Here is a 19089-nt window from a genome sequence, read left to right as displayed (position 1 = left end):
CTGTGTAACACCCAGTGCTCCATGCAATACATGCCCTCCTTAACACCTATCACTATACCCTCTTTCTTATACCACAGTGCCATTTTTAATCTCATCATACACACTTTCATTTCTTTTCAGTTCGCATTACCCTGTAGGGTGACTCCTTTTGAGTTTTTAGGACTTTGACTCCTTTTTCCAGACCAGTAGCACCTATTTCACATTATAGTCAACCTTACTCTCAGGGTCATCTGTTTTTGTTGCTGCTTTGTTTTTGTTCCAGAATCCTTTACATTTTTAGTCATGCTCACTTGGCATAAAACCCAACATGAGACTGGAACATCTTCCTCTCCTGAAGTTTATGCTCAGTTCTAGACTACTCATCCGGTGTTTGATTCAATCACCTCTGACTTTGTGGTCTTTAACTTTGACTGGGTCTTATCTTTTTATTTTAAAATACTTCTTTATTTATTTTTTCATTTTTAATGCTTTTTTAGGGTTTTAAAATTTTTTATTATAGTTAGTTAGCCAGCATAAAGTACATCATTAGTTTTTGATGTAGTATTTCATCTACAATGTTTATTTAAACTTCTCTGCATTTCTCTGGAGTTCCCCCCCCCCCACCCCCGCCCTGGAGATTTTTTTTTCCTTAAAGATTTTATTTATTTATTTATTTATTTATTTGAGGGAGAATGAGTGAGAGAGAGCATGGGAGAGGAGAAGGTTAGAGGGAGATGCAGACTCCCCAAGAAGCTGGGAGCCCGATGCGGGATTCTGTCCTCGAAGTCCGGGATGGTGACCTGAGCCAAAGGCAGTTGCTCAACCAACTGAGCCACCCAGGCGCCCTCCTCTGGAGATTTTATTACAGTGTCTTACTAGGAAGTACTCAGTTGGAAGTCATCCTTTTTTTAAATTTTTTTTAAATTTTTTAAAACATTTTATTTATTTATTTGACACAGAGAGAGATCCCAAGTAGGCAGAGAGGGGAAGTCATCCTTTTAAATAATCTTTAAAATGCCAAATGTTTTTCTTGTTACTTTTATTCTAGACATTGATGTCAGAAATCAAATGTGTTCCACTTCTCCAAAGCTAACCCTGTCCGTGGTCTCCTCTAGTTCTTAAACAGTCTTATTCAGTTAACTTGCAACTTTAATTCTTCTCTCTCCCAGGTTTCTTCTGCTTATAAACATTTTCAGATAATTTTTTTAAGACGAGGGAAATTTATCCCTACTGTCTACTGTCCTTATTTTTTGTCTTCCTTTTACCATGAGTGTTTGTAAGGGGTACCTGGGTGGCTAACTTGGTTAAGTGTCTGATTCTTAGTGTCAGCTTAGGACTCAGTCTCAGGACCTCAGCCTGAGCCTGAGTTTGGCCCTGTGTTGGGCTCTACGCTAGGCATGGAGCCTACTTTAAAAAAAAAAAAAGGTGTTTACTAGCTTATTTGAGATTCATTTCTCTGTACCTTTGGAATATCATCCCCATCTACCAATTAACAGTGCCCCTTTAAAAATTATTTATCACCATGTTTATTTACTTTTTTTTGCTCTTTTTTTTATTTACTTTTTTTTTGCTCTTACTACTCCATGACTTCTTTAGAGTATTTGAAGTTGTCCTCACTCACTCACTCACTTGTGAAAGTCTCCTCTTCAGCTTCTATTAAGCTGTTACCACTATCTTTTTTCTTCCTTTTTGCTACTCTGTTTCTTTGCCTTTTCTTCCTTTAACTCATCTTGCTTCTGTACATTTCCTTTTTTTTTTTTGGTAACTCAACCACTGTCACTTTTACCTTTCAACTTTAAGTCTTCCAATTTTATTTTATTTATTTATTTTTTAAAAGATTTTATTGATTTATTTGACAGAGAGAGATCACAAGTAGCTATAGAGGCAGGCAGAGAGAGAGGGAAGCAGGCTCCCTGCTGAGCAGAGAGCCCAATGCAGGGCTCAATCCCAGGACCCTGAGATCATGACCTGAGCCGAAGGCAGCGGCTTAACCCACTGAGCCACCCAGGCACCCCAAGTCTTCCAATTTTAATCCTTAGTCTTCGTGAGATCCAACTCTGTATTTCTAATTATTTTATATGTATTTTTACTTTTGACTCACTAGGTTCTAAAAAGAACACAGATGAGCCAAACATTATCATCTGTCCAGAATTCACACAACGACCACCCAAATACTCTTTCAGGGCATCATTTCTGTGACTGTGGAACACCCACTGGAAATAGTTTACTATCCCAAGTTTCTTAAGCCCATGAAGTTCTCTTGATCATTCATTGTGCATTATGGTTTTCTAAGACCCCCCTTTGTGCTCTCTGCTACTGTGCTTCACTACTGTTGCAGTGGTCTACACCTATATTTCATTTCCTCTAAACCAGGCCCCAGGCATCCTTTCCCCCAATATACTGCTGCGTGGAGTGTTTCTTCTTTCTGTGACAAATACATGGTTGCCTGCGTGGGGCTTTAATTCTGCCCTTAATTTGTAGGGGATCAAATTGGAAAATGTTTTCTGTTTTATTAAAGCAAGGGTCATTTCACCTTTCCCTCTCCCATTTATCATAGGCTTCCCACCTGTCCTGCAGAACCTTCAAATCCATTCTATTCCAAAATGTTGCCAATTAGCCCACCTCCCTCCATACCCTTTTTTCAATTCCCAGTGAGCCACAACCCTGATCTTCATTGACTTCACACACTGAGCTCCTACTCATTGTTAGCCTCTTAGGAACTGAAAGCTTCCATTGCCATTCTTATGGTTTGGTAGGTCTCTTTTTCTTTTTATCTGCTGGTACACTTGCCTCCTTCACTGTCTTAGGTATTGTACATTGAATGGCCATGATTATCTCTGCCTGGTGTGGATTCATATTATAGGTTGAGTTCTGTATGTATAGGAGCTTCATTTTCTCTTAAGGATGAGTACCTTTAATTTCTATCCTATACCATCTCTGTACTCTCAATTGGTCGCCTTCCCTCTGGTCTTTTTTTTTTTTTTTTTTTTTTTTTTGCCCCATCCCCATAAACTGACTACTCTTCCCCAGAATAAAGTTTATTGCATAACTCATTTTTTAAAAGATTTTATTTATTTATTTGACAGACAGAGATCACAAGTAGGCAGAGAGGCAGGCAGAGAGAGAGAGAGGAGGAAGCAGGCTCCCCACTGTTTTGGAGTGTCTGATCACCGTAGCCTCTCACAGAGATTATTTTTCACTTTGAGCTGTGTATGAGTCACTTATTTTGCCTTTTATCATATTTGTTTGTGTCTGTATTATTTCCTTGAGAAGAAGGGGCTATTTGTATTTGCCATGTCACCTAGCAAATTACAAATAGCAAGTCATTATTTGTAATTTTAAAGGGCTCTAAATAAATCTTGAAAGAGGGTATTAAAAAATCTTGATGAATCGGAACCTTTTTGGAATAAGACTTGAAGAAGAGCATTACTAAACATGTAATTTTAAGTGATTTGTTTTAAAAAGTAGTATTATTTGGGTTTGGTTGTTTAAATTACTGCATCTTATTTGCCTACAGCCTTCAGGTAGCAATAGAAGTCACCTGAAAAAAAAAATGGAAACAAATTACCATATAATATTGTTATTATTCCTCAATGCGATGTATAAGAAAGGTTTTTTCTACATGTAATAGAATTAATTTAACAGACATAAGTATTTAATATCTCTTTTTCTAACAGCATTTACTATTTGCTAAGTAAGAAGTATGGCAAGCTGGTGGTGAAGAATCAGACAAATCTGGATTTGAATCCAAGCTTCACCACTTATTTATTACCTCTGTGACTTTGGGCAAGTTACTTAACCTGACTCCCAATTTCCTTTTCTCAAAAAGAAAGTCATTGTGATAATTACAAAATGTACTTAAAGTGCTTAACAAAATGATTTTTACTTAGGAGATACTCAAGTAATTATAGCTGTTATCATTTCTAGGTTGTCGTTATTATGTATTGTAAATAAAGTACTTGCCTCTAATTTTCACAATTTAGTAAGAGAGATGATATTTACCTAGCTTAAGATAGTAAACAAATGACTATGAGAGCACAGAGAAAGTAAGAATGAGTTCTTTAAACAGGAAGTAAGGGGAGGTATTCTATAAATGACATTTCACATAGGCTTTGAAGGGTGTTTTAAAATTTTTCCAAGGAAAAAGAAAGCCGGTATAACAGTTTATTCCTATACAATGGATAAGACAGAGCACTGAATTGATTTTTAGAAGATATATTTGAGTTCATGATACATTTTGTATAGATTTATTTGCGTTAAAGAATAGTCATTAGAAGAACTGTTGGATTATTGTGATAGCATCAGAACTGACATCCTGTCTGCAGTCCCCCCTCTCCCCCCTTGCCAATTCCCCAAGTTCTTCCTTTCTTCTGATACTATAGTAGGCATGTCTGGTCAGGTCATTTTTGGCCTAAAATCCTTTGCCTTCCTAACATTAATAGTCATGAAGTTCAGATATTCTGGAGAGTATAAGACCTTATATTATTTAATTTTTGACCACTTTTTCAGCCCCTTTAGTGCTTATTTTCTTGAAAATCCCTCTATCTTGCCCTTTGCTTTGCTTTGCCTGGAGTAAGGCAGTAGAGTGACCACCTCCTCCTCCTCCTTCTTCTCCTTCTTCTCCTTCTTCTCCTTCTCCTTCTTCTCCTTCTCCTTCTCCTTCTCCTTCTCCTCCTTCTCCTTCTCCTTCTCCTTCTCCTTCTTCTTCTTCTTCTTCTTCTTCTCCTTCTCCTCCTCCTCCTCCTTCTTCTTCTTCTCCTCCTTCTCCTCCTCCTCCTTCTTCTTCTCCTCCTCCTCCTCCTCCTCCTCCTCCTCCTCCTCCTCCTCCTCCTTCTTCTTCTTCTTCTTCTTCTTCTTCTTCTTCTTCTTCTTCTTCTCCTCCTCCTCCTCCTCCTCCTCCTCCTCCTCCTCCTCCTTCTCCTCCTCCTCCTCCTCCTCCTCCTTCTTCTTCTTCTTCTTCTTCTTCTTCTCCTCCTCCTCCTCCTCCTCCTTCTTCTTATTTTTATCCTTCTTCTTCTTTTTAAATTAGCATATAATGTATTATTTGCTTCAGGGGTACAGGTCTGTCTTAACACAGCTCATAGCATAGAGTGACCATCTTAACTGAAATGAACTCCTGACTGCTAGTTGGCTTCTGTTCCATTTACCTGCAGTTTTCCTTCATGCAGCCACAAAACTTTGTATGTGTCACTGTTAACATTTATCTTATGATTATTTATGAATATGTATTCATGCATTTTTAAAGCATTTATTAGACATTTATTCTGTGCCAGCTGCTGTTGGACTTTTCCCCCTTCCCCCACTCACCCTGGGACCTTGACAGCTTGCCCTCTTTCTTTTTTGTATCTTTAACCTCTGGTATAATGTCTTAAACAGGAGGCATACCATCAATATTGTTGATGTTTGTTTCATCAGAAACAAAGTTGTTAATTGTACTGAATTAAGATTATTAAGAAAATATGGTCAAAGGGAGTTTTTCCTTCTGTTCTTACTGAGGTATACTTTATATACAATGAAATTAACCTATGTTTAGAGAATAGCTAAATGAGTTTTGATAATTATATAGTCATCTAACCAGATGGTGAATTTTTAAAACCTAAATTTTAACATGTTTTTACTGTATTGTTTTTAAAATAATAACCTTTTTTCTTTTTTAAATTTATATCTATATTGTTATTAATTTTATGCAGATCTAATAGGAAGTAGGAGAATTTTTTTCCTTCTTATTTGTGAGCCATAGAACCACTTTTTCCTTACTATAAGAATAAAAATAAAAGGATGGAATTTGTATAGCAAATATAAATAAAGGGGCACTATAATTTTTTTTATAAACTGGGTTTGGACAACTGAATTTTAAAATACCAGTATTTTACTATTTTTTTAAGATTTTATTTATTTGAGAGAGAGAGAGAGAGCATGAGAAGGGGGGGAGGGTCAGAGGGAGAAGCAGAGTCCCTACCGAGCAGTGAGCCTGATGGGGGACTCGATCCCGGGACTCCAGGATAATGACCCGAGCTAAAGGCAGTTGCTTAACCAATTGAGCCACCCAGGCTCCCCAAAATGCCAACATTTTAATAAGTTACCAGTTGTAGGCAGAAGCCATCAAAGACCCTTAAATGTGATTTTTTTTCTCTCCTCTACCAAATACCAAAATAGTCTGTCTAAGGAAAAAGAAAAAATAGCTTTTAAAAGTAACTTTTTAAATCTCATTTAAAAAATAACTTCTTTTGGTTCACATTCTTTGGGTATCAGATAAAATCTTGGATTTACTCTTCTGGAGAAACAGTTATGGGCACAAATTTTTGCATGTAATTTCAGTTTTTCCTAACTCCTGATGTTCTCTTCTTAAAAAAAACTAATTATTATTTTTGTGATGTTGTCTTATATTTGTAAATTCCTTAATAGTATTTATCCCCAAATTGAAGAAATGACTGTTAGGAGTTTCTGAGGACACTTTCTGGGGATTATAGCTAGTCACAGTATTTATTTTCTCATACATACGTGCTGTGTTGATGATGGTTACCTTGTATCCAAGAGTGACCATTGACTTGGTGTGTTGGCTACTTTGAATCTGTCAGTGCAAACTAGGGCTACTGCTTCTCAATCTTTAGCTTGCCCTAAGAATTATTGGAGAAACTTGTTAAAACATGTTCTGGTGGGCCCCACTGCTAGGGATTAATTCAGTTAGGTTTGTAGGGGGCACAAAACTTTGCATTTCTAAATAAGCTCCTAAGTAAGGCTGATGTTACTAGTCTGTGACTCCACTTTGAGTAATACTGTGCTAAATAAAGCTAATCCTGGGTTTCTTTTTTTTTTTTTTTAAAGATTTTATTTATTTATTTGATAGCGAGAGAGAGAGAGATCACAAGTAGGCAGAGAGGCAGGCAGAGAGAAAGAGAGAGGGAAGCAGGCTCCCTGCCAAGCAGAGAACAGAGAGCCCGATGTGGGACTCGATCCCAGGACCCTGAGATCATGACCCGAGCCGAAGGCAGCGGCTTAACCCGCTGAGCCACCCAGGCGCCCCTAATCCTGGGTTTCTAATACAGGAAAGCTTTCTTTACCAGATTTAAAAAGGTATATGAAAGCTATTATCATTGGCTAAAAAGTTTGGTTAGAGGTTCTCTGTTTTGTGTTTAGGGGAAGCATTATTTTAGCTGAAGAGTTCTGCTTTTGTTTGTTTTTTACAGAACCTCAACTAGTAATTGGAAAGAACTCTCTAAATGTTCAGTTTTACAAATGGTAAACAGTGGCAATTAGCTGAAGTACTATTTACTTCAAAGATCGTTTGGATTTTACTCCCCCTCCCCCAACATAGGCATGTTAAGATTGGAAATGATTAAAAAAAATGATGATTGGTAAAGATTCATGTTATTTGTAGAAGTTTGAAAGTGTCTTCAACTCTTCCTTAACAGATGAAAAAAATTAGTTTGAGTTATTTTACTTTTTTAAAAGTTAAGTATTTCCTTTTTTATGTAATGATGAGGTACTACTCTTAGAAGAATATACTTAGAGAAATATGTGTCATTAGAAAATAAAAGGATAAAGTGGAATTTAAGATAAAACTGAATTAAGCAGGGATGGCAAATATTACTTTATTATTTATATCATGATCTTTTACGTAAAACTAGAAACTAAGTACAAACTTGATAATAAAGCTATAAATTAGTAAGACTTACTACATAATAAAATTAATAAAATCTGTTTTGTCTCTCCAGCTTTCATAGTAACCGTCCAAGTAAAAGGTTTTGTATTTTTAAGAAGCATTCAGAAGATCTCAGGTAATTAGCTGGTCTTAAATTCTTTCTATTGAAAAACTATATAACTTAAGTTGTGTATATATGACATTTTTTTATATGACATCTTTATTAAGATATAGTTCATATCCCATTTAATTCACGCCTTTAAATTGTACAATGAATAGTTTTTAGTATATTTACAGAATTGTTCAGCCATCACCACAGTTAATTAGTACATTGTCATCACCCCAAAAAGAAACTTTTGTACTCAATTAACGATCATCCCCATTTTCTTCCAACTCCTCCCATCCCTAAGCAACCACAGATTTGTATGTATTGTGGACATTTCATATAAATGGAATGATATAATATGTGATCCTTTGTGACTGGCTTCTTTCACTTAGCATATTTTCAAGATTCATCCATGTAGTTACATGTCAGTACTTCATTTTTTATTGCTGAATAATATCCCATTGTATAGATCTACCATAGTTTATCTGTTAAGTTATTTTAACTTTGAAACTATTATGAATATTGCTGCTATAAGCATTTGTATGCAGGTTTTTGTCTGGACTTGTCTTTTCATTTTTCTTGTATATATATGTAAGATTAGGATTTCTGGGTTATATGATAACTAACTCTATGTTGAGCCTTTGAGGACCTGCCAACCTGTTTTACAAAGTACCTCCACTACATTCCCAGGAGCAGTGTGTGAGGGTTCCAGTTTCTTCACATCTTTGCCAACACTTGTTATTATCTGTTTTGTTTTGTTTGTTTTTTAAGATTTTATTTATTTATTTGAGAGAGAGATAGCAAGAGTGGGGTTAGGTGCAGAGGGAGAGAGAGAAGCAAGACTCCTTGCTGAGCAGGGAGCCCAGTTTGGGACCCAATCCCAGGACCTTTGGATCATGACCTGAGCCGGAAGCAGATGCTTAACTGACTGAACCATCCAAGCACCCCTATCTGTTTTTGATTACAGCTGTCCTAATGGGTGTGAAGTGTTATCTTACTGTGGTTTGTTCTAATTTTTAAAAAATTTGATGTTGGGAAGCCCAGTTTGGAAATCTAAATGATTGCTACTGGATGTTAGAAAGTTCTATCCATTATATCCTTAGACTAGAGGTATGATTAGCCTATTTTCTCTTGCTAAATTTCACTGGCAACAAGTGGTGTCAAGATATCTTTGTGCATTTATATTGTGTAGTGAGAACAAAAATAAGGCTCTCCAACAATATTTGAATATTAAAAAGATACCTAAGATACCTAGTAAAATGACTAATACTTTTTTTTACTTTTGAAGTATACTTCTCAAACCACTGAAATTCTTGGGGCACCTGGGTGGCTCAGTGGATTAAACCTCTGCCTTCGGCTCAGGTCATGATCTCACAGTCTGGGGATCGAGTCCTGCTTCCCTTTCTTTCTCTACCTGCTTCTCTGCCTACTTGTGATTTCTCTCTGTCAAATAAATAAATAAAATCTTAAAAAAACCCTGAAATTCTTGAAATTATTAGGTAGCTTAATAATCCTTATTTTTCCTTTCTCAAATAAAGAGAAGTGTACAACTTGTTTACTGTGCAGGAAGAGGTATTGATGAATATTTCTAAAGACATTGATACTTAACTTTGGTTGTACCACATGCTAAACTCAGAATCCACCGAGCACCATTTTAAAAATATTCTTCTGAATTCTTGGGACTCTGTTGTTTTTTATATTGTTCATGTTGCCATTGCTACTTGAAATGTCAGTGTCCTTGCTATACCAAGCTAATATATAGAGATAAGGTTACCAGTACTTGTTTTCGTGCTTTGAGTTACTAGAAAAAGTGGGAAGGGATGATGTTATGTTTCAGGACCTTTGTACGTATTAGTCCCTGTGACTAGTTTTGTTCCCCAGATTTCTGTATGTCTTTCTTTATCTACATTGTGCTGCTACTCTGATCAGAGTGACCCTTTCCTTGACCATTTGATTTTTACATTGTATCTTCTCCCCTGTGTTTCACCCCAGCACTTCCTGTCTCCTTTTTATTCTTCATTTTTATCCAGATCATCCTTCATCATCTGACATACTGTGTACTTTACCTTTTAAATTTTTCTGTGTCCTCTCACTAGAATATACATGTAGTTTGGATTTTTGTCTTTCCCAGGCGTTGACTAGTGCCTGGCACGTGGAAGGTACTCAGTAAATATTCACTGAATAAGTTAATGTATACATTGAAAATGACTTATATGAACAGTAGGTTCCATCTATGATATAGCTCATAGGGATCTGTAGCTCACAGGGAGAGAAAATTTTGATTTAGTTTTAAAAAATACTAGTATAAATTTTAAGACATTTACTGAATTCAAAGAAATGGGTTAAGATTATATTAGATGTTGCCTTTACTGAAAATTTTTATAAGAATAAAAAGGGTTGGGGTGCCTGGGTGGCTCAATGGGTTGGGCCTCTGCCTTCGGCTCAGGTCATGATTTTGGGGTCCTGGGATCAGGCCCCATGTCAGGCTCTCTGCTCAGCAGGGAGCCTGCTTCCCCCTCTCTCTCTGCCTGTTGCTCTGCCTACTTGTGATCTCTCTCTCTCTCAAATAAACAAATTAAATCTTTAAAAAAAGAATAGAAAGGGTGTTTTCAAAAGATGAGATTTTGGTTTGATTTTTACCTTACTGTTGTCAAGCTCAGTTGTGTTTGATGAATTATATGATTTTAAAGATCTGAAATACTTCTCTTTCGACTGGAATAGGTCTAAAATTTAAAAAACTGGTCAATTTCTATGAATGGACATAGCATACTTAAAATTATAGAACAATAATTTTTGTGATTACTCTTGTTGGAATGGAATATTCATTCTTTGGCTATTTATTATACATCTGTCAGGTACATAATATAGCAGGTCCTATGAGGATGAGAGTGATGAATAAGTCTTGAAACCAACCTTCAGAGAATGTATAGTTTATTGGGTGGGAGATAAGGGGTGAATGTATAAAACTATAATAAAGCAAGGACAACTTTTAGTAAGTGCGAAAGGGGAGAGAGATAACTTGGAATGATCTGCATAGCTGTTAGGTATACTTGGCTTTAAAGAATGAACATTATTTAAACTGATAAAAGATGCACAGAGTCATTCGAGTTAAAAGAAATAGCATGAATAAAGGTGCAGAAATGAAAAAGTAGAAGGCATACAGAGGGAATGGCTAGTAGTAAATGGACGGAGCACGAAGTTCAGATAATAGTAATAAGATTGAAGTCTGGAGGAATAGTTTTAAGCTTAGAGCTAGATTGAGGAAGTGTTGAAAATAAAGTTAAGTAGTTTGGACTTAATTTGCAAAGCATTAGAGAACCTTTGATATCTTATATAGAATCAAGTGATCTTGAAGAAAGTTTCAATAGTAGGGTGAGTTATAGATGCATGAATCCTATAAATTAGAACTATTGTGATAGTTATGAACAATTTATTTAGGACCCAAGTTAAAATGATGAGGCAGTATTATATCATCTTTAAGAATATAGGGTCTAGAATCAAAGTGCTCAGTTTCAAACCTAGTCCTGACCTTTATCAGCTTTGTGTCCTTGGTAGTTTACTAAGCTAACTTTATAAAAAGGTGATAAGTTATAGCATACCTTTTTGGGTCATTACAATATTTATTTATTTAAGATTTAGCTATTTATTTGAGAGAGAGAGAGAGAGAAAATACGAGTGGGGGGAGGGGCAGAGGGAAAAAATCCCCCAAGCAGACTCCTGGCTGAGCACAGAGCCCCATGCAGGGCTCCATCCCACAACCTGTGAGATCATGACCTGAGCCAAAACCCAAGAGCTGGACACTCAACCAGCTGAGCCACCCAGGTGCTCCGAGTTGTTAAAATATTTAGATGAGATGATACGTCTACAATTCTTAGACTGGTACAGTGTAAGTAATAAATATTATAAAATGCTTTCCATACTGATTATTTAAAGGAAGAAGAGACGGATAGTTATAGTTTGAGCTTTACTATTGGAGGACCAGTCGTAAGAAAGACCAGCTAGGAATAGGTGATCTGGGGAGGAAGTACATAATTTTAGTTTAATGTAGGTCAGTTTTGTTGTGCTAATGTGGCATCTAAGTGTAGATACACAGCACACTTAGACTAGAGCTGCAGGGGAGAAGTCAATCTAAGGTATGTTACTCACTTGTATTTTGTGTATTGCCAAAACTTTTAAATTTTAAAGCATGTGATGAACTTCAAAACCGTATTTGTGCTCTGTTAATAAGTTGACAGTAACAATGACCACATTACATGGTCCATTTTTTTTTCACCTAAGCAAAATTAACTTATAAGCAGGATTCCAAAGAATCTCATGGACTCCTAAGAGGAGGAGGGGAAACCCTTAACAAATAGGGGAAATGGGATCATTTAATAACATGGCTTCTCTCTAGTCTGACCTGCTGAGGCAGGATGACCTTGTCTTTATTATTTTCTCTGGACTCGGGTTCCCTTTTCCTTTCTTAGTGCGGACCAGCTTTCTCTATTGATCACTTGAACATACTAGTCCCAGTCTCCCACATCTTTCCAGATCAAGAAATTTGCAATTTTACAAATCCTTGTTCAGTGAAGGCATGAGTTAGGCACTCCATCCCTGGTGCAAATAACTATGACTAGTGGAATAGTAATTTAGCTACTACTTACCATTGAGACTACTTTTGATTTCTGCAGGGGCAGTTTGTTAATAGAGAAGATTATATAATTGGTTATTAAAATTAAACTTTCAGATTTCACTTAAAATATTCCATTTAGATGTCTAGTACATTTTAATAGTTGATTTCAAGAGGATTTCTAATTAATATTTGATAAAGTTCATTTAAGTTAAATAGACTAAATTTTTTAAACAATAATATTTACAATTCAAGTTCCTTAAACAGCTTAACATCATTTATACATTTAATATATTTGATTTTCTATTAAACAGTATTTCAGATGCTTGACTCACAAGATCCAAAGTACTTAGTCTAGTAAATATAATAAACATATAGTGGTTTTCTAAGTTCTCTGAAACATTTCCATACTTTTGCAGAATTAATAATATTTTTAAATATCTTTCAACAAAAAATCTAAAGTTTAAAAACAATTTAAATTAGAATCTGAAGGCCATTGTTACATCCTATATGCCAGTTATGTTAAATATTTCAAATAGCAAGTGCTACAGAGTCTGACCCAATGAGTATAAAAACTATTCCTGAATTCAACAAAAGTATCAACGGCTTTGGGAATTGTTTCCAAACATTTTTTAAAATTTATAATCACTAGAGATTTCAGTTAAGAACTATAGCATTCAGTGAATTTATGTTAAGAAACAAGGAATTTAGGCCCCAGCAAGTGGACTGGTTTCACGGTGCTGGTAAGCTGAGGATCATCAAGCTTTGGACTTCTGTAGTGAATTAACTACTTTAGTAATTACTAAATTAACTACTTGCGTTAATTCAGTGTTAAATGAGAATAATGAGAATAATTAAACTAAAAATATATGGGAATACCTTTAACACATGGTACACAATTGATGGCAGCTACAACATCATCATTAACGTTTCTCTTCTAATTTTTTCATTACCTAAATAAGATACTAGATTGTATGTTCTTTTAGAAAACAGACTGTATTTTTTGGTCATCATTATAACCAAAATGCAATATATAGTACAATTTATATAAAGGCAGCCTCAGTAAATAGATATTGAGTGAATTAATACTGTATCCTTGCTTTACAGATGAACAGAGGCACAGATAGATTGTGACTTGTTGAAATGACACAAGTTGTTAATGAGGCCAGGGCTGGGCTGTAGATCTCCTGTCACCTAGCATGAGTGGTAAAAGTTTATAAAACAAAAGTACTTTCTGTAGATAAATGGTAGCATAATTTGAATATGGCTGTTTGATTTTCTAGAGAATCATTTCAGTTATATCAAGTTTTATAACAAAAATGAGAGTGACAGTTATGACATAAAAACCAAATTATAGAAAAATAATCATTGAACTTGTGAATAGATTTTTATAAAAGATAAAAACATTTTCTTTTATACTATTTGCTTTTTTTTTTTTTTTATAGGGGCATTACTCTAGTGTGCCTTAATTGTGATTTCATAGCTGATGTTTCTGGCTTAGATATTATGGCCACACACTTAAGTCAACATGAAACTCATACTTGTCAAGTTGTATTAGAGAAAGGTATGTATATATAATCGTATTGCTTTGGATTTTTTATATTTATTCCAGTATTTTTGGTCAGCCACAATATGAGCTCTTTACTAAATCGTTATTCTCACTCATCATATTTCATGTGCTCTTTTAAATATAAAACTTTTCTTCTAATTTCAGTTTCTGTTTGTATCCCAACTTCTGAACATCTTTCTGAGTAAGTTTAATTTTTAATTTAGTGCATTTTACTTCGGTGGATTTTAGCACTATTGCATTTTAAAATGTATCATTAAAAGAAATGAAAAATATTAAAGTATTTTGTTTTTGTTTTTGTTTTTTTTTAAAGCTGCTTGTTGAAATAGGTTCCTGCTCTTTGGAGCTCGTGACCTGGTGCAAGACAAGTTGGAATTTCCTAAGTTCAAAGTTCTGAGATGTTTTCTTACACAAAGGCAGTTAAGCAGCCAAGTTCATGACACTAGCTCTCATTGTTCTGCAAATTTCAGCTTCAAATGGGACTAGATTCTTATTCCACCTTATCTTTGTGTCAGGTTGACATATCTTAACATATTTTTTTTTTATATTTTTTTTTGTTTGTTTTTTTTTCCCCCCCAGTTGGCTCTCTCCAAAAATAACTTTTGTTGCTATGGTCATTTCTTACTTTGCTTAAAATAATTTGTGTTTTTCTCTGCTGTATTTGCCTTCAGAATAATACATTCCAAATGATATGGCTGTTTGTCTGATTGTTTGTTTTGTCTGCTTTCTTAATTTCTTATAAGTCTTAAGTTTTTAGGCCAGATGATTGTCTTTTTCCTCATCCGTTGTCTGTCATTGTGCTATTTTTCTTATTTTTCAGATGCAGAGGCAGCCCAGAGATTTCAAAAAATGTCCAGGGTACACCTGGACAGTGTCCCCCTTCGACGGACACAACTGATGCCTGTTCTCTCTTTTCAAGGAATGTGAATAATTTGACTGTGGGACCTGCTCTAGGTTGTGGTCTCAAGAAATCAGATTTTGGGGAGACTCCCTTCCTTCATGGCTGGCCTCCCATCAGGCTGATGATGATTTAACCAGAGATGGTTTCAAGCCCCACCAAATTGAGTACAACATCCCACTGGGGGCTTTGGCTCTTGATCTTAAGCTTGTGGGTCACTTGTGGCCAAGAAAACCCCATCAGATCAGTGCTTCAACATCCAAGTTGAAGTGTAGTCATTTTGGCTGCTGCCTTTTAATCTTCATCTAGCATGAATGCAGTCCAAGAAATACAAAAGCTCTCTGGTTGTTAGGACACCATGGTTATTTTCATGTCCTTGGAACAACAGGTCTCTAAAATTATGTTCCAAATTGCAGTTATTTTTCTATCATTTAAAATATATTGCCCAATACTTACCTTCTAGTTTTTTAGGAATACCAATTCTCAGATTTTTGAATTTTAAAAAAATTTAATTTTGGTAACTTGGTTTTATGTTCTCCAAATTTACTGATGTCTATTTTATGATGTCAATTTTTATATTCTTTTCTTTAAAACTGTTGTTTAGTGTTTGCTTTGTTTTGTTAAGAACTCCAAGAAATTCTTTGGGATACTCTACAGATTCCCTTATAGCTGCCTATTTATAGTTTTTTATTTTGGCTGTTGTTCAGACCATTCAACATTATTATATCCTCTGTCTTACTTTGGGATTATTATGATCAATATTATCTTAATGTGGGTTTTAAAGTGTAAAGAATTGGCAAAACCTCTTCTTGGAGACCTTAAAGCAAGTTTTAAAGTCACATATTTGTACATCTGATACATAGTAGCCACTTAATCATTAATGTAGTCTCTTTGGGTAAAGGTAACATTAAAAATTATGGGGGCCAATAATGTAGTTGTGATATATATATATAGATATAAATATACACATACATATGTGTGTATATATCCTCCTATGTATATTTTAAGAATTTGACATTTGTTTTAGTTATATTAAATATAGATCTACTAAACAATTTTGATGCTATTAATTTCTTTTAATAAAAAATTGTATTGTTTAAGTGCCTCAGGAATTATTTACTCATAAAGAATTCATACAAAAGCTGTAGGTTTATCATATAAATAGGAGGATTGCTTTGTTTTCTGGAGGCCTTTTTATTATTTGGCCTACAAACTGAAAGCTGTATCTACTTAATACACCTTATATTTTTTTCCTCCAGAACAATTGAAAGGTCACTATACTATACCAATTTCTTAAATCTTGAAGACAAAAAAAATGCCTTTTGTGATCTTAGTTGCTGTGAGGACAGGCAGGCTGTGAAAGTATGACTCAGTTATGTTTTTTCCTCTAAAATCAGAACTTCTTTAATTTTACTTTGAAAGAAATTTAAAGCCAATTTAGATGACTATATATTATGTAATGTGCTCCTTGCAAATAATAATAAAAAAAGCTGAATCCACTAGTCTTAAATTTCCCAACTAATTATTACTGTGAATGAATGGTTTTCCAAAAGCTCCCAAAGTGGCTTGTTTCTTTTTTTTTTTTTTAAAGATTTTATTTATTTATTGGCAGACAGAGATCACAAGTAGGCAGAGAGGCGGGCAGAGAGAGGGAGGAAGGGAAGCAGGCTCCCCGCTGAGCAGGGAGCCCAATGCGGGGCTGGATCCCAGGACCCTAGGATCATGACCTGAGCCGAAGGCAGAGGCTTAACCCACTGAGCCACCCAGGCGCCGCCATGGCTTGTTTCTTAATAAGTGGACCTGGTGATATACTAGTCTTTATTTCCTTATCTCTAGGATGTTTTGTCACTCACGTTCTTTGTACCCAATTTTAAAGAATATTTTAAAATTTTGCCCAGAAGCAACAACTTCTTTCCATTTGTAACAGAAGTTTCTTTTTCACTTATAAATCCTTGCTCTACCTTGGTTAAAGCTCAAAAATATGATAAACTACATTCTTGTTGAACTCCTACAGTGTAGGAGTACTGGTTTGTGTTCTTTCCTAGGACTCCATTTTATAGTGTTATCAAGTTCATTTTCTTAAATTTTAAACTCTTAAAGTTCTATCACATATAACTTCCTTATTAAGTTGGTATAAATAAAACACTTAAGGCAGTTGGTATAAAGTTTGCTTGTAATAGGTAGTTGGTTGAATTTTAATTTGGTGCTGATGACGAGTTTTAGTTTGGGTCTGATCCCTCCTTTTTTTCTTTTTTTTTTTTTTAAAGATTTTATTTACAGGTCAAAATTGTAGAGGAAAATAAAGTAGGGAAGTGGGATAAGGAGTACAGGCTGAGAATTGGGGTGCTTCCATTTAAAACGTGGTAGTCAGAGAAGGCCTCACTGAGACATGACATCTGAGTAAAGTCCTGAAGAAAGAACTGCAAGGAAACTGGGTTGGCCACAAATGAGTGAGCAAGAGAGAATAGTATGAGATGGGGGCTGTGAGGTGATGTGGGCCATGTATGAGTTTGGCTTTTACTCTGAGATAAGCCATTCATTAGAGGATTTTCAATAGTGAGTCTTGTATACCTCAGTAAAAACTATAGTCAACAAAAAACCATAAATAGAGAAGAGTGCTTATATTACTTTAGCCCCTGTCTTGAAAATGAACTACAGAAGACCAAGGGCAAAATCAGGGCGATTAGCTGGGGGGCTATTGTAATACTCTGGCAGGAGATGGCAGGGGATTGATTAGGCTAGGCAGCTAGCAGTGTGGGGGATAGAGCTTTGATTTTTTATATATTTTGAATTTGTTGATAGTGTGAATGTGAAATAAGATCAAATATTGAAAGTGACTTCATAGTTATTAATCTAAACAAGTGGGAAAATGGCATTGATATTAATTGAGATGGGGAAGACTAGGAAGAATAAATTTGGAAGGGAAGATGAAGACTTTGGCTTGGGGCATGTTTCAGTTTGAGAGGCCTGTTAGATGTCCAAATGGAGATGCCATAGTCATTCATTTATATGAACTTAGGGGAATGTTCTAGGCTATAAATATCACTGAACATTTTTAAGTGTCATGGGAATGAATACAAGTAAAACCAGGGAAATATGAATAAAATTGGTATATCACTGTCACTATCTTGGTTATGATTTTGCACTATAATTTTGTAAGATGTTATCGTTGGGGGAAAACTGGACAAAAGGTGCATGGAGTCTCTATGTTATTTCTTACAACTACATGGAATATAAAATTGTCCCAAAACAAATGTTAAATTAAAAAAAGTCGTGGGACTGTATGAGATTACCAAGGGACATAGTAAAACTAGAGAGAAGGTAAGGTCCACAGATTGAACTCTGGAGAATCTGACAAGAGGGTTAGGGAGATGAAAAGTTACTGGCAGAGGAAACTAAGCATGAGTGGCCAATGATGTAAAGGATTGGAGTGATGGTGTCTTTTTTGTAAAATATGAGTGCAGAGATGTTGTAGAGTTCTGGGATTCTTTATTCAGTATTGGTTATGCATACATGTTAAAATTTGTTCTTAGGAGATCAGTACAGAATGCCATATATCTGTATCTCTGGTAGCAGAAAATTTGGGCCTTAAAAAACTAAATGTCCACATTATTCCTCAGCAGTTTTAACTTCCTACAAATACTCTCATAAAAGTAATTCTCTAATTTTCTTATATTTTTACAAAAGAAAGTAACTAGGTCATTGTTTCCCAAACTCTGAATTGTGGAACTAGTGTGTCCGTAATTTTTAAACTATCTGAGTGGAAAGGTTTCCATGGTCAAATAAATTTAGGAAATGCAAGTTAAAATTAAATCAGTTCTTTAATATAGGATTTTTCCTGCTAGATGTGGCCTGTGATTATCAACAAGAATATTTATTTGACCCTGGAATGTTTTTTCCTTCAATACTTATTAACTTTCTGACATTAATTTCCATTAATTAGTATGTAGAATGCTGATCTAGAGGAATCATTCTTTGGATTCTCCGAATTGGGGAATAAAAAGTAGTTGTTTAAGGTGTTAACTAAGATGGACTCCTAGACTTTTCTTTCACATTTATGAATCTTTGTAAGGTAGAGTTTATAACTGGATGCTAACAATGTACATATATTTTTAGAAATTACAGAAATAAAATGATATCCACTATTTGTAAAATCTGAGAAATACATAACAAGGACAGACCAGTTGTTAGTATATTCTGCCTCTGAATATAGCAGCAAGGGTTTTTTGTGTTTTTTGTTTGTTTGTTTTTGGAGGGTATGGTTACCTTTCTTGATTTCACACGAAGA

General features: G+C 35.2%; 1 protein-coding gene across 11 annotated transcripts in view; it reads left to right on the top strand.

Moving 5' to 3' along the window:
* Positions 1-19089, top strand: part of ZNF280D (zinc finger protein 280D) — a 141227-nt gene that overhangs the window by 80540 nt on the left and 41598 nt on the right. For 7 of the 11 annotated variants that reach the window (XM_046008437.1, XM_046008438.1, XM_046008436.1 and 4 more), the window contains 3 exons: positions 7695-7757; positions 13782-13900; positions 14051-14087. In XM_046008437.1, coding sequence (XP_045864393.1) covers positions 7695-7757; positions 13782-13900; positions 14051-14087 — 219 coding nt within the window. The other 4 variants (XM_046008441.1, XM_046008443.1, XM_046008442.1 and 1 more) reach the window with 4 other exon arrangements.

The sequence above is a fragment of the Meles meles genome, chromosome 6 (genome assembly GCF_922984935.1).
Source record: "Meles meles chromosome 6, mMelMel3.1 paternal haplotype, whole genome shotgun sequence".
NCBI lineage: Eukaryota > Metazoa > Chordata > Mammalia > Carnivora > Mustelidae > Meles > Meles meles.
The sequence above is the reverse complement of the archived record's forward strand: the minus strand, read 5'-3'. Positions and strand labels throughout refer to the sequence as shown.